This window comes from Galeopterus variegatus, unplaced genomic scaffold (assembly GCF_000696425.1).
Source record: "Galeopterus variegatus unplaced genomic scaffold, G_variegatus-3.0.2 Scaffold1046, whole genome shotgun sequence".
In the NCBI taxonomy this organism is placed as follows: domain Eukaryota; kingdom Metazoa; phylum Chordata; class Mammalia; order Dermoptera; family Cynocephalidae; genus Galeopterus; species Galeopterus variegatus.
Genome location: NW_007727157.1, coordinates 219079 through 235982, shown reverse-complemented (window position 1 = coordinate 235982; position 16904 = coordinate 219079). Strand labels below are relative to the sequence as shown.

Here is a 16904-nt window from a genome sequence, read left to right as displayed (position 1 = left end):
GCGCCTCGCTCAGCCAGTGAGCGGGAGCCGGTCTGTATGTGGGATCCGAACCCTCGGACAGGAGCGCCGCCGCGCTTCCCAAGCGGCGCACTATCCAGTGCGCCACCGGGCCGGCCCCAATTAATGCTTTTTAACCCTTCAGACACAGTGATTGTTTGGAAATGAGTCTGTGACCCAAGTTGGGCCTTTGAGGCAGTGTGAATCCCTGGACTTGCATGGAAGCAGCCAAGAGATGTTCTTGACGTGCAGACATGTGCTCCGCAGGCATAAGATAGGGGCCCGAAGTAGAATCTGAGGAAGGAGCCACCACTGGAGTCAGCCATGTGTTGACTTCAGCCCGAAAAATAGGTCTTCAGTGACCTCACTGGGGCCATTGAATCAAGCCTTGCATGAACCTGGATTTTCCAATAATATGAGTCAATAAATTCACATTATAGTTGAAGCCAGTTTGGGTTGGGTTTTTCTGTCATTTGTAGCATATAGGGTCTTTGGTGAGAGAAGAGTTTGTTGGTATATGAACACACACAAAAGTCATGCTATGAGAGATGGTCAGTAGCAAGAGAAAATTTATTTGTCTTTGTAAATGTGTCATTCTGGAGACCCTGACAGATCCAGGTCTGGAGTTCCCTTCAGGTATGTTCAGGATTTCAGTGGTCCAAGTAGTCCTCTCAGTGCTAGAACTTGGTGGGGAGGGCAAAAGTGTTAAAAGTAACTTGGTACAAATGAGAGGACTGAGACCACAGAAGTAAAAATACTTCCATCTGAGATAGAGTCTACAAACTGACAGGTGATTTAATGGGGAATGTGAGGAAATGTTTTCTACCTTCTGCTAGATCCCATGTATGTGCATAATGCTCACGGTTGTCCAGGAGTGAGACTATTTTTCTAGTAATGTACTCTTGGGATGTGCTGACATTAATGAGAAGTTATGCATTTGTATTTTATAGAGGCATACAGAAAAACATCTGAAAGAAGACCCGTTATGTTGGAGTGGTTATTTCACAGTACTGAGATTATGGCCTTTGTTTATTTTCATCATTTTTTGGAATTTTCTACAGTGAGTATGACTTATATAATAAAAAGAGGTTTTTTAAATACACAATTTAATCTCTAGCAGAATATTCCCTCTACAACATTATAGTCAACACTCAACAACTGGCTCTTAGGAAAATTCACAATACAACTTCTAAACACAATTTAGAAATTGATTACAATACAAAATACTTCTTTACCAAAAACACATCCAAAGTCTTCTTTTAAAAAGCAAACTCCTATGGCATGTAATTAAAGAATCATAGTCTTTGAATGTTTCACCCCTGGTCACTGTTGCAATTGAAGAAACTGAGGCACAAAGTGTCCATTTGAAGGGGACTGATAAATAAACTTTGTTATTTCCACCCAATGTTTTCATCTAATGGAGTATATGTAGCTGTAATAAAACACAAGGACATTCTACATGACCTAAAATAGATTTTTCAGAATCTAAAAAAGTAAGTTGCAAGTTAATCAATCCTCGTAATTATGATGGAATATGAAGCACAGAGCACCAGCTCTGAAGTGTTTTTGCCAAAAAATCGAACCTGAATCTAACCAAACCTTCAGAGCTAAGTTTCATTTGCAGGAAATGCAAAGAAAAGAGGAACAACATAAATGACACCATAAGAAAACAGACAAACCCAGAATATGTAACATTCCATGGGACAGCTGGTTTGTACAACCAACCAATGGCAGGGACAATGCAGGGAAGATGGTCCTAGAGTGAAAGAGACTTAAGAGTCATAATAATCAATCCAATGTGGGAACCTTATTCGGGTCTGAATTTAAACAAACCTATAGAAAAGGCCATTTTTGAGATAATCAGGGAAATTTGATTATGGACTGAAATAGTAGGTTCTGCTAAGGCATCATTATTAATGTTGTTGTATGTGATAATGGTATTATGGTTGTGTAGGAGAATGTCCATCTTTAAAAAAGAAGATGCACACTAAAGTCTGTAAGGGTGAAATGAAACAGTGTCTGGAATTTGTTTTAAAATACATAAGCAAATAAAATAGCAAAAAAAAAAAATTTGTAAGGTGCAAAAAGCATATAAGGTATACTAGTTTGTCTAAGAAAGGAGGGAATAAGAATATATATTTCATTTTCTTGTGTTTGCATTGGGAATATACATAAGAGACATAAAAATGGAAATCTATATGGTGGGTGGGAGAAATAGGGTAGACATGGAGGGGTGGAAACAAGGCTTCTTAATATAAGCTTTTTATATTGCTCTATTGTTTTAGCCATTTGATTGTATGACCTAAAGAGTTTTTTGTTTGTTGGTTTGTTTTTGGTGGCTGCCCAGTACAGGGATCTGAACCTTTGTACCTAAATAGCTTCTTAAAAAATAAACAAGAAATAAAAGTTAGACAAACATGAAAATCTTAAAAAACAGTTTCTACACACAGAAAAAAAAAAAGGGTTAGAGTAGATCTCTAGGCTCCTTTATATCCAGACTTAAATGAATTAACAAATGATTAATGTTTTATATAACTGGTCTCAGTAGCAATTCTAGAGATGAACAGAAAACAGCATAACAAAACAAAACACAGAAACTGAGGTCTGACACTTTTAAGAGCCTTGCCTAAGGGTCATGCTGCTAGTAAATATGACCCCTGATCCCATGTTTAACCCATTCTACCTTATACTTGAATATGGGCATTTGCTGGTTGTTGTTAGTTATGTGGGCAGACATTAATGACAAGCATTAAATTCATGAACCATAGGTTATAGTGGGAAAAATCTGGAGCTTAGGGGATTGCCTTCCATTTTAAATCACCATTTAAATCAGTCTTTTAGACTTCGGTTTCTTTGTTTATAAAATGAGGAAATTGACAAAGATTTCTTGAGTAACTGCCACTCTGGGATGCCATGGAAGTACACAAATTGGATATTCATATTAAATGCCATTTATTTACATTGAAGAAGTTGGATATTTATATTAAATGCATTTAATGGCATAAAGTTGAGTGACAAGGAAACTCAGGAAGGCAAGACAAAGAGGAAGACCTGAGTCTTCAGAAATCACTCAGTCTGTGAGTTCACTTCCCTTTTGGCTTTTAAGTTATACAGATAAAAGTCACTCTCCAAGGGCTGAGACTACTTGGGTTGATGATTAGTTCCAGCCGCACCTAATGGAGGGTGTGGCTGGAACTCAACTCTTTCTCATAATTCATGCCCAAAGCGCCCTGGAGTGGGAGAAGAGGGGACACCTTGTGTGCAGGAGATGAAATAGAACACTGTGGTCCCCTCAATTCCACCCAACGTAGGGAGAAAGAAGCATTGCAGAAAGAAATATATCTTTCCTAAATTGAAGAGTTTGAAAGTTTGAAGTTCAAAGTCAGAATATTGGAGCAGGTTGCTGTGCATATATCATCTAACACAATTTCCTCATTTTATAAATTTTATGAATGAGAAAACTGAGACCCAGCTAAGTTATATGACACAGCCTAATCTGTGTTAGAGCAAGGATAAGAAGGAGGCTCATGATTGGAGTGGAAGTGGTCTATAAATGTGAGGAAAAGGAGCATGCCGTTCTTGCTGTCTTCTCCAGCTCCTAGTCCAGTGCTTGGTACAAAGTAAGTGCTTCATAAACACTGGTCACAGGCCTGACCGACAGACTGACTTGGCTGACTGAATGAATGAATGATATGTTCATACTCTCTGTCCCCTGTTAACTAGCTGGGTTTGCACACGTCCATTTCTGGCCTATTGTATCTGAGATATTTGAGGGTTCTCTCTACTTGCCGTGACTAACACTTTTCTGTCTCTGAAGTATTGCTTCCTCTTTGATGGTATAACAGGATAAACATCAGAATGCTTACAGGATGTGTGTAATGCAGCATGACAGAGAACTGGGGTTTCCTCTGATGTGACGGTAGACTTGGCAGCATTAATACAAGATTCATTAGAAGTCAGACACCCTGGTGTGCTGGGCTGGCACTCGGTGAGGGCAGCCACCACTCATGTGCTTATGGAGCATTCAGTTAGAGGAAGTACCAAGTTCAATTGGAGAATTAAAACTGTACCTAAACAGAGCTATTCTTTGATTTTTCTTCTGCAGAGCCCATGTTTTCACATCTTTCCTTTGATTGTGTCCTGCTGCTGCTGCTGCTGCTGCTGCTACTTACAAGTAAGTCTGGGCATGGACATTTACAACTGGATAATAGTGTTGTATTGACTGCAAGAGAGAGATACAAGAATGGTCATCGTAATGCTGTTTGTAATAGCAAAAGTCTAGAATAAACCTAAATTTCTATCAATAGGGGAATGGGTAAATAAATGTGATATATCTGTGATGCAAACAGTGAGGCTGACTAAATATACTGGTATAGAATATCTACAAGTTATAATGCTATTAAAAAACGCAAGGAGCAGAATAGTGTGTATATTAGGTCTCTATTTGTGTTGTGTGGATCAGCAATATGTGGATGCTTTTTAATATATAGGCTTAATGTATATATATAGTTTTAAAGAAATTAATTTTAAATTCAACATTATCCATGAGTGGTTTCAAATACACAGCTTCTTATTTGGTCAAGGGTTTTTATTTGGTGTGTACCCAGTGCTTTAAAAATAAATGAGATTTATGTTAGGATAGCACCCTTTGTTGATGGACAACTAACCTAGATGGGTGGGCTGTTTTCCTGGCTTACAATGACCCATTCTCTGATAGTCTATTTCTCAGCTCTGTCCTCTCGTGTTCACAGAAGTGGTCTACAATTCTCTCCTAGGGCAGTGATTCTGAAAGTGGGGTTCCATGACCAGCTGTGTCAGCAACACCCGGGAACTTGTTAGAAACACAGGTTCTCGGGCTCCACCCCACATCAGCTGAGTCAGGTACTCTAATGGTTGAGGCCACAATCTGTGTTCTAACAAGGCTGACTGGTAATTCTGATGCCCCCAAGTCTGAGAATCCTTGCTATAGTGAGTCATCCGCAAAACAGGACAGAACCTATGGTTTCCCCTTGATTCTATAAAGCAGAACTTGCTGTTTTCATAAGATAGATCAACCTCACTGATTGCCTGGGTCTTGCTCTCCTTACTTCTCTATTCAGGCTCTCTAGAAGTAGCTTACATAGTCGAAGAGGGTCAGAATGCCTACCTGCCCTGCACCTACACTCCATCCACCCCAGAGAATCTTGTGCCTGTGTGCTGGGGCAAGGGAACCTGTCCTGCATTTGAGTGTGGCCATACAGTGCTCCGCACTGATGAAAGGAATGTGAAATATCAGGCATCCAAGAGATACCAGCTAAAGGGGAATTTTCATGAAGGAGACGTGTCCCTGGTCATAGAGAACGTGACTCTAGCAGACAGTGGGAACTACTGCTGCCGGGTCCAATTCCCGGGCCCAATGAATGATAAAAAATTAAACCTGGAATTGGTCATCAAAACAGGTGCGTGGACCTTTGCATTTATTCTCTAAGATTCACCTGTGGATCATAGTAAATATATTGTTTGTTCTCACCTCTGACCTCCCTAATCATAACCCTGAGAGTGGGATCTCGAGACCTAAAGTTTAACAGGCTCAACCAGTGATGCCCAGCATTGTTTAACACCCTCCAACTGTTTTGAAATTTATGGATGGGGTCTACAGAATGAGAAGGCCTGGCCCCATGGCTCAAGATCTTGACTGCTCATTAGAATCACGTGGAGAATTTTTTAAAAACAATTGCAGATGGTTGGGCCCACCCACAAACCAGAGAAACCAACATCTCTGGAGGTAGACCCTGAGCATTCGCTTTTTACAAAGTCTACCCCAGGTAATTCCACCCAGTGTGCAGCCAGAATTGTGAACCACTGGGTTGTGCACATGTGTTGGGGGTGGGGGGTGCACATGCTTGTAGGTTTTAAGATGTATAGAGCACATACTTTGTGGCCAGGTGTGACTGAGTTCAAATCCAACTCTGCTGTGTAATATTGGGTGAGTTATTTAAACCCTACAGCATCCTCCTCTATGAAATATGATAATACCTACCATACAGGCCACTGGAAGGATTTTATGAGATGTTTTATGCAGAGCATTTAGTGTGGCCATTTGTGTGGCTGTTCATTCTATTATTAACAATTAGACTGTTACAATGATGATTGCATCTCATGTCTGTCAAATGTTTCAAGTGTGTGATACGCTCTCAACAAAGGTGTCCGGGTAGGTGTGGAAGCTGAGATGTGTTTCTCTTCATTTGTTCTCTTTCTCATTTTATCTGTTGCCCCTTTGAATGCCTGAAACAAGCTCACTGCTCTCAGAGAAGCCTCATTCTTATGTTGGTTTCTGACATTAGCCAAGGTCACCCATGCTCCGACTCCACAGAGAGACTTTACTGCAGCCTTTCCGAGAATGTTTACTACTGAGGGACGTGGCTCAGGTAATTACACCCGGGGGTGTAGGAGGAAGCCTTTGGTTCTGAGTTCACAGGATTTTAAATATGGAATAAAGATGAAAAAACAGTTTAAGAGTGGAGGCATGAATGTTTCTGTACACTTGAAATAGTATTTGAGGTGAGGGAGGCAGTGGAGACACACTTGTGCTGGGGAAAAAGCACCATGACTTAGGATTCTGGATGAGTCACAAACTAGTCATATGACCTGGGCCAAGGCCTTTCACTTCTCTGGATCTCAGCTTCCTCTTCTGTCCAAAGAGTGGGTTTAGAGACTTTTGGGTTTTATGTCCTAGTAAGATTCACCACCCCTCAAAAAAAAAGAATTTTAGTGATCTACACATTTTGCCAAATAAGGAAAAAAAAAATCTATCTACTATTGCCATCATTGCATTAAAATAGACATTCTTTTAGTCTTTATTTTACTTATGTTTTACCTTAAAAAAAAGCTTTAGTAAAAAACTTTAGTCTTTTATTTTACTTAAATATTAAGTAATTTTAATCTATTGAAAAACATTACATTGTCCTCCTTACTTTCTCATTTACTCCTGGCCTGGTGATGTTTTGTCATGAATTGGCCCCAGTTCATGTTTGGGGTCTAATAAGTTGGATTAGGTAATTTCTAGGATCCATTCTAACTGGAATAAAGTCCATCAACTTTGGATTCTGACCTCAGGAGTATCCAAATTCTTCACATAATTCAGCAAGTACTTACCCAGGCTCCTCCAGAAGAGAGGATAGGGCAGAAAGAGCAGACATCAGGTCACATTAATCAAGAAGGTTACTCTTAAATTACTTCCTGTCAGAGTCCTGGTCTCTCCTAAACTCTCTGAAGCTCTTTTGTTCTGTAAAATTAGGTTAATAATGGGTAAGTCCCACCTCATAATGTCATAAATCTCATAAATCACACCTTATGTGATTTAAGTAAGAAAGAATGTCTAAAATACTTAGCCCAGTGTCTGATCACAGCATGTACTCAATGCATGTTAGCTATTATCATTAATATTGTCAGTAAGATCAGGAGGCAGAATGAGATTAAGTACTTCAGAGACAGGTAGAATGGGTTCTAATTTCAGCTGTTCTTGCTAGCTCGAACTCAGGAAAGTTGCTCAAACTCTCTGAAGCTCAACTTCCTTATCTTTACAAAATGGGTAATTCCAGTGCCTACTTCATGAGGTTGTTTGTAAAAATTAAATGTGATAATGTATGTAAAATGCTCAGCATAGTACCTGGCCCATAGAAAGCACTCAAATGTTAGTTATTATTACAGTTATTAACTTTAGCTCTCTAAGAGTTAAATCTTTGGTTGGTCTCTAGTGATTGGTAGCTGACATTTCTTATGCAATTAGTTAGTGAGAAAATTAAATATGGTGGGAATAGATGATCACACACATTGTGTGCTAATGAAGTTATACCAGATATTTATTGTATGCCATTGTTATATTTTAAAGAATCTTAGAAGGGACTTCAGGGATCATTTAGTTCCACTTTCCCATCCTGTGCTTCAATGCACTTCACAACATCATCACCGAGAATGCTGTATGGGGAGTTCAATTTCTCATTAGGTAGTGCATTTCCTATACCATGAACAGAAGTCCTGCCCTCTAGGGTGACAAAAGTAGGACCATCTCTTGCATTTGGCACAATACCTCTAGGCTCTCTGAGCTTTTCAAGGACCTGACTGAGAAAATATTTAAGCAAACAAAAGAAGACAGTGGCTGCAATACAGAAAAATAAAATGAAAAATTGAAATGAATGAATATTTAATGGCTTGTCTATGATATGTAATCTTATGTCAATTAGTCGCAAGTCAAGTCTTATGTAATTATACATACCTTTTGTTTAATGTGGGATGTGGATGCGTTTAATCTGTTTGATATAAAATGGAAAAATATAAAATTAAAAATTAAAAAAAAACAAAAAAAAAATAAAAGAAAGATACAAAATGGAGTGGAACCTTTAAAAGTAAGAGATCCAAGGGCCTGGAATCTCCTAAACCCACCTTGAACACAGAACAAATGTTCTTCCACCTAGAGGAAGCAGTACTGGATCACAGCAAGTCCTCAGCCCAGGAGCAGACCTGCTTTGAACCCAGCTTTCCCAATTAATAGCTGTGTGATCTTGGGCAAAGTACCTCTCTGAAACTCTGTTTCTTCATCTAAAAAATGGGAAAAATAATATTACTTACCTATTGTGCTGAGGATGAAATGAGATTGTGCAGATATAGCACTAAGCACCTTGTCTGGCACATAGTATGTGCTGAATAGATGGTAACTATAAATTTATGTACTTTAAAAACCATCATATCCTAACCCCACTGCTGCCTCCACCTCAGCCACATCTTGGGTTCTCCAGAAAAAACATTGCAACTTCCTCCACCTGTTCCACCTGTCTTGGTTGATGGCCAAATCTGTGTGAAAATAAGCTGTGATAACACAACTGTGCTCTGTTTTACTGAACATTATCATAGCAAAATGGAGTAAAAAAAAAAAAAGTCAGTTTTAACATTTAGACTAAGAATAATAACTACAGGGAAGCAGAAACTGGATTTACGTTTGAAAATCTTGTGTGTGGTTAAGATTCATGTTTACTTAGCAGTTCCACCAATGTGGTTTTTATACTTTGAACTCCTTTCGGGTAATAAAAGCAAATATAAGTGGAATGCAATCTCTTTCCTATGTTTTTTCTTAAATAATTTTAGGCTGAGATTATGCCTTTATAATACTTAAATCATAGTCTGTTAAACCAGCATTTAGTTAATTAAGCCCTTTACACACATTAAAGGCTTTAGACTTTAAGGCTTGCAGAAGGTGACCATGAAATTTAAAAAGTTTCAAAGTTTCTGACTCAGCCAGAAAAATGAGTATGCATGCTTAGTTTTCCCAAAGCTGACAATCTATTTATTTTTAGTACACAGTGTCAGGGCCTGTGCCCATCTGGTTTGCTGCCTGTCCCCTCTGCATGGCATAGAGTAGGGGTGTAGAATATATTCATTGAATGGGTAAGCAGATAAAGAAATAAACAAATGAACAAAAAAGGAGAGAGGAAGAGCTGGCAGCTGACAACGTGACCCTCTTCATAGTAGTGACAATGCTAAGATGAAGGGTGTTGAAAGCAGAAGTCAAGAATGAATGTTTAACGCCATGTGGACTTAATTGGAAGTCCATTTCTACCATTCACTAAACTGTGTGACCTCGGTTAGTCACTTAACTTCCCTAATTCTCAGTTTCTTCATCTGTGTAAAGGGACTAACAGTCCCTACTTTAGAACAGTTGTTTTGAATGCTAAATGAGATACTTCACTAAGAGTTTAGCACAAGGCCTGGCTCCTGGTAAACTGTAGTTGTTATTTCCATTTGTAGGCAACCAATTACCCTGTCGCCCTCATAATGAGTAAATGTTAGATTTTTTCAAGGAAATGCATTTTTGTTGTCCTTTAAAATACTGAGAATATAATGCCTGAGAGTTATCAATGTTGTTGGGTTTTTATAGAACCCATTAGGCTCTGTGGGCAAACTATACATTCAACGTAGGTCTTCCTGGCATAAGTCTCCATTTCATAAAACATAACTAGTAGGGTTCATTATCTAAATGAAAAAATGCAATCAGCCTAAAGTTGATTTGTAAGTATTCAATAAATTTTATTGGTTTCCCAATTAACTATTATGAAGAATATGGTGTAGAATTAGTTTCAAACAGGATTATAGGCATAAATATTAAAATAAACAAACAAATAAATAAACTCTGATAAAAGAAAACATTAACTATTCTATTGGCTATTTTCCCTCTCTTTTCTCTCTTTTTTTTTTAATAACAGAGACACAGACATTGAAGACCCTCCATGATAAAAATCAAACAGTAAGTAACATTTTTTCATGAGCTAACATCATGCTCAACTAGGGGGAAAGAAAGTATGGCTTTAGACTTCCTTCATGCCTACCCTTTCCTTGGGGAACAAGCCTTAACCTACCTTAGCTTCAAATTCCAGGGCTGTAAGATGTTGATGCTGACAGTTCTAACCAGATAGGCCTGTTGTGAGGCATGGAATGAGGTTATGCATGTAGAGTGCCTGGCACACAGTAAGTGCTGGGAAAAAAGAAGGAGCATTAGCCTCTTGTCCTTAGATTTCACAACTGTGTACCAGTATGGAAGGTTCAAAGACCCTTCATCTCCCTAGAATATGTTTCTTCTTGCTTTCATTGCTATCCTAATGAGAAAGATGATTTGTTTGTTTAAATGTACTTATTTATATATGACAAGGCACCAATCAAGAATATTCAAAGACAAAAAATTTATGTATTTAATTATATATAAAGCAATACTTAAATTAACTACGATTTTAGTGTGGCTCACCTTCTTGAAGTAAAAGGAAAACCACTAGAAAACAAGCTGGTAGCAGTGACTTAAAAATTCTTTGATGTCATATCCAGGAGTCTGTATTCCTTTGACTCAAGCTCCTTCTTGTGTATTCACTGCTTAGCATCTTGTGTTTGTCCCTTCCCTTTCTGTGATCAAGGACTGCCTCTTAAGTACCTCTGTATACCCACAGTGCTTACTTAATGCACTATACCTTGCCTATAGGACTCCTGCTGTTGTAGGAGTAATGTGTATTGAATAAACAGAAGATTTAATTCCTTGACTTCTTTGTTTTAAAAGTGTTTAATATTATTGTTTTTAAAGGGAGATCATGAATTAAAATTTTAGAAGGAGGATTTTTTTGTGTGGCTCTCAGTTTTCAGAAAATCAAATTAATCAGAGCAATAACAATAACAGCTACCACTGATTGAGCATTTATCATGTACCAGTCCCTATGCTGAGTATTTTATGGTTTTTGTCACTTAATTTTCCCAATAACTCTACAGAGTCACTCAGTTCTTGGTGACAGAGCCAGGATTTGAATCTAGGCCTGTTTGGCTGCAAAATCCTGGCTCTCAAATCACTGCCTTTCTGTGAAAATAAGGGTTTCACTGCAGGACCCCAACTGTAGACCACTCTGAAACCCTCTGGGGAACACCAGGGGATCTTGAATGAACAGCACTCCACTCAAAAGCCCATTTTTGTCTTGGAGGGAGGGGTCCATTTACTAAGAGCTCCTCCACCCACAGCACAATAAGGGCATATTTCGTTTCCTTGCTAACTTCGAAGATTAAGCTAGTCCCTTTCTTGGGATGGTTTGAGGCTCGTCTAGAAGAGGGTTGGGGCTTGAAAACATTAAGGGCGGTTTTAAGGTCCCTGCAATCCTGTGATGCTGTAAAAGAAGAGATGTTTCAATTTGCAAACCCTGAGACTGGCTGAGTATACAACCAATTTCTGGTCACTTGCTGCTTAAATTCTGTTTGTGTTTCCATAGCAAATATCCACATTTGTTAATGAGTTGCAGGACTCTGGGGCGACCACCAGAATAGGTGTCTACATCGGAGTAGCAATCTCTGCTGGGCTGGCTCTCACTCTTATCTTTGGTGCTTTAATTCTCAAATGTAAGTGGTTTGATGTTGCTTCTCCTGCCCTCTGATGAGTAACTGTAAATACAGGAACTAGAACAAACCTAGTAGAAAAATAACTTAATAATTATACCCAAAGATGATTAGACTAAATGCCCTTTTGTCCTTCAAACCCTAATTGATTTTTAGTCAATGCTTATCTAATTTTTTATTCAATTTTTATTCAGTGCTTACCATGTGTCCAGCACACACTGTGCTAAATGTTTCACTTGAATTTTATTGCCATCACCATCTTATGAGATAGGTATTATTATTCCCATGGTACAGTGGAAGAAAGTAAAGTTTAAACTAAGCTACTTTCTCAGGTTTCAGAATCAGTAAGTGGCAAAGCTGGAATTCACACACACACACACACACACACACACACACACACACACACACACACACACACAGAGATTGATTTCAGTACCTGTTCTCTTATCTGTGCTTAAGGAAACTAATCTCTTTAATTCATGCATATGTCTAGGTTTATTAGGAAACAACTGTAAAACCCACTTCCTTCTGTTCATTTTCCTGTGTTATTTCTCAGGCATAGCTCTTTAGAGAGAGGTAGCAAGTCCCTTTAACACTGGGTCATGACCAGGATGACAGAATTTGTGTTCCTCCATCATGGCACTTACCACACGCAGTGTTTTCTAAGTCACTTATCTTTATTAAACAAAAACAAACTTTATTAAGGTATACTTTATGTACAACAAACTGCATATTTGAAGTGTGTGGCAGGGGCTGGCTGGTTAGCTCAGTTGGTTACAGCATGGTGTTATAACACCGAGGTCAAATGTTAGGATCCCATGAGTGCCAGAACTGGGACAGTCCAAGGAAAACGGGGATAAGTTGGTCACCCTAACTGTGGCCTGAAGCTGCCAAGTGCTTCAGGTGCATTACATCCTGGTTACTAACCTGTGAGATAGATAGTAATATTGTTCCAATAGAGAACCAGCATGCTGAAAGGTTAAGGAACTTGCCCAAATTCACACAGTTAGCTGATAGATAAAGGATTTGAACATAAGGTTGTCCTGCTCCTCATGATCTTGTTTGCTGCCATTACTGGTAAGTGGATTATTCAGAGAAAAAAACTACCCCACCCACACTTACCTGTGTTTACCCAGAGGTAGTCATGGAGTTTGCAAACTGATCACCTAAGTATAAAGTCTAGGGGCTGTTAAGGGGCAATGATAACACTCACTACTTTTTTGAGTGCTGCCAAGGCCTGGATATTAGGGACCATTTTAGTTTGTGTAAAGGGTAATGAGGCATGCGAAAATCTGATGCCTTGTGCACACACATATATATTATTCCAAAAACATGGCTACTTAGAGGAGCCGATTAGAAAGTCCTATTCAATTTGCAATTTTTTCTCTGGAAGTTGCTGGAGAAAATCTTACAACCAAGGTGACAGGTTTTTAAGTCATGACTTCACAGTCACAAACTGTCACTCAGTAATGCCCAGCAATCCTATATCTTTCTAGTGCACTTTCTGCCATGACCATTTATACCTCACTGCTGCTCAAATTTCTCAACTGATAAAATGTCAATGGCCTGTTGTGTCTGTTGCCTTTCTCAAGACTTCATTCCTCTTTTTATCCCTTTCTTCCAAATCATCCATCTCTCCATTTCTGTTAATGCTATTTTTATTAGCATAAAATATGTTCTAGTCCACACATTCCTCTCCAACTACTGTTGTCCCTCGGTATCCTTAGGGGATTGGTTCCAAGACCCCCCACGGATGCCAAAATCCAAGGATGCTCAAGTCCCTGATATAAAATGCATAGTATTTGCATATAACTTATGCACATCCTCTTATATTAAGTTGCCTCTAGATTACTCATAATACCTTACACAATATAAATGCTATGTAAATAGTTGTTATACTATATATATTTTAATTTGTGGCATTTTTATTGTTGTATTGTTATTTTTTATGTATGTTTTCTTTGAATATTTTAAATCTGTGGTTGGTTGAATCCACAAATACAGAAGGATGACTGTCCTCTCATTTCTTCCTTTCCTTTACATACATATTTCTTGAATGAGTTGTCCCTGTTTCTTACCCTTCTGTGCTCTTTGACCCACCATCATTTAGGTTCTACCCCTTAAGTGCCATAGAAATAGTTTTAGTTTTGCTTGACCTAGTAGATACCTTTGTCTTCACTGTAGTCAGTTGTTCAGCACTATCCTCCCAAGTTGACCCCCACTCATTCTAGAAAGTCTTCCTTCTCTTGGCTTCTGAAGAACCATTCTCTTACTTGATTGGCCATTCCTTTTCAGTTATTTTGCTGTTGCCTTTTCTGTGTTTCTGTGTGATCTGATCTTTAGATATTGAGATTCCTCAGGACTGGGCTTTTTCCTCTCTCTAAACCCTTTAGGTAGTAACATATATTCCCATGATCTTAAATGTCACTGTTAATTTCTCTAACTGTTAAAGTATTGGTACTTTGGTACTGCTTGCCCAACTGTCCAGTTGATATATATATATATATTTTTTTTTTTTGCTGGCCTGTATAGGGATCAAACCCTGGACCTTGGTGTTATCAGTACCATGCTCTAACCAACTGAGCTAACCGACCAGCCCCCAGCTGGCACCTTTACTTTGATGTCTCACACACTTATGTCCAAAATAGAGCTCTAGAGTCCACCTTCCAGAACCCAGACTCTCCCTGGTCTTCTCCATCATAGTGAATTTCACCACCATCCATGTGGTTGCTTAAGCCAGAAATGCAGAAGTCATCCGGATCTCTCTTTCCTCATTCCTAATATGCAATCCAACTTCAATTCCTACAGACTTTCTCCAAAATATATCTAAAATATCTTCATTATTATGCTTTTCTCTTGACCACCACCTTAATCTAAGGCATCATCATCTCTACTTAATTTATCTCTTCTTTTAAGTCTCCTTCTAATCCATTCTCTATATAGCAGCCAGAGTGGTATTAAAACCCAAATCAGATCATGTATCTCTGTCCTTCAGTAATTTCTACAGATCTTACAATATGATCCAAACTCCTGATTGTGACTCAAAAGTCCTATAGGACCTAGCCCCAGTGTTCCTCTCAGACCTTATCCAGGGACACTGTCTTATTCCAGCTATGTCTTTGGTTGCAGGCATTCGCCAAGATCTTTGCTAGGGGTTCTCTACCTGGAATGCTCCCTCTGGCTCTTTACTTGGCTGACTCATTCTATTTTTTCAGAACTGAGCTTAAAGTTTATCTCCTCTGGGAATTCTTCCCTGACCAGCCTCTCTATTATCTGTTTCAGTGTGTTGTTGGTTTCCTTTACAATAATACATCACAATTTGAAATTATTTGATGTTTCTGTTTACTGTTTTATTTTTTGTTTCTTTTCTTTTTCTTCTTCATTTATTTATTTGTTTATTTTTTGGTCTCTTTCACTAGCACACAGACTTCATGAAGTTAGGGCTCACAATTTACCTTTGTGTCCCAGTGCCTAGCAAACTGCCAAACACGTAGTAGATGCCCCATAATATCTGTTAAAAATGCATCTTTATTACTTTCTAGCATAATCCATATAATAAACTAAGACACACATTAGGAGTGTGATTTAATTAAATCTGAGTTGAGACCAAATTTCCCTACTCTTGATTCCAGTGACTCTATTTTATTTTTTATATAATTTATTTTATGAAAGCATTTTTATTGACTTTTATTCCCTGTTTACCTAGGGTATTCTCACAGCAAAGAGAAGTTACAGAATTCAAGGTAAGAATAATGGAATGGAATCTTGGGGGCTCCTACTTTAATATGGCGTTGATCTTTGATATCTGAGAAGTCCTGCCCTAAGGATTTGGGATATAAGCTCATACAGTCATACTTGTGTATCCATGGGAATTGGTTCCAGGACCTCCCCCAAATACCAAAATCCTCAGATGCTCAAGTCCCTGATATAAAAGGGTATAATATTTGCACATGACCTATGCACATCCTCCCATGTATTTTAAATCATCTCTAGATTACTTATAATACCTCATACAATGTAAATGCTATATAAATAGTTGTTAGGCTATTCTGTTTCAGGGATAATGACAAGAAAGAAAAGTCTATACATGTTCAGGACAGATGCAATTAAAAAAAAATTTTTTTTTTCCCATCCCTGGTTGATTGAATCCACTGTTGTGGAACCCAAAGTTACAGAGGGATGGCTGCACTTCCTTTTTACCCTAGGAATAATTACGAAATAAAAATTTAACATACTCCTCTGTTTACTTCCTTAGCTTTCTTAGTTCTAACATTAAGGTATAGAATTTATCTCCCTAATTAATAAAAAATGCTCCTTTATTTTTATATTAGTGGGGTAGTGGGGTTTATTTTTGTTTGTTTGCTTTTCAATGAACTGTAACTTCAACTGATCAAACATCTACTTTATCCAGGGTCTGGGCTGGACATTGGGGTTACAGAAGTGAACAAGAAACCTGGAATCTACTCTCAGGGTTTATACAACCCAGCCCAGGCATTTTTAATCCTGATTACCTATTAGAATCACCTGAGCACTTAAGCGCGCTGATGCAGGACCAACTCCAGAGCAATCGAATCAGAATCTCTGGGGATAAGTAAAAAGCTCTCCGGGTGATTCTAACACTCAGTCAGGGCTGAGAACTACTGGATTGTTATATATCCCTGTCTTAATCTCCATTCCTGACTACACAAGTGCACATACACATTCATTCCAAACAGGCATAGCTTGCATAACTTTTACGAGAGTTTTAGTAATATTTGCTACACAAATAGAATGTAATATATTTTGGGGAAAAAATGACTTGTCCACGGAGTGTTATCTAAACCATTAATAATTTTAGATTAAGTAAATTAGGGTATAGTATGAAGACAAAATAATATGCAGTAAAAAAGTCAAATAAGGTCAAAAAATACTCAGTTATCAGTGGTTTTAGATTATTTAAATTATTATTTATATTATTTAGATTATGCCAGTATTCTTTTTTTTTTTTTTTTTTTTTTTTTTTTTTTTTTTTTCCT

General features: G+C 38.2%; 1 protein-coding gene across 3 annotated transcripts in view; it reads left to right on the top strand.

Moving 5' to 3' along the window:
* Positions 1-3977: 3977 nt before the first annotated feature.
* The window catches only part of HAVCR2 (hepatitis A virus cellular receptor 2), a 14328-nt gene continuing 1401 nt past the window's right edge, over positions 3978-16904 (top strand). Inside the window, exons 1-7 of one of the 3 annotated variants that reach the window (XM_008574422.1) lie at positions 3978-3985; positions 4103-4171; positions 5097-5435; positions 6321-6404; positions 10233-10273; positions 11766-11892; positions 15596-15632. In XM_008574422.1, coding sequence (XP_008572644.1) covers positions 4108-4171; positions 5097-5435; positions 6321-6404; positions 10233-10273; positions 11766-11892; positions 15596-15632 — 692 coding nt within the window. In that variant the 5' untranslated portion in view covers positions 3978-3985; positions 4103-4107. The other 2 variants (XM_008574423.1, XM_008574424.1) reach the window with 2 other exon arrangements.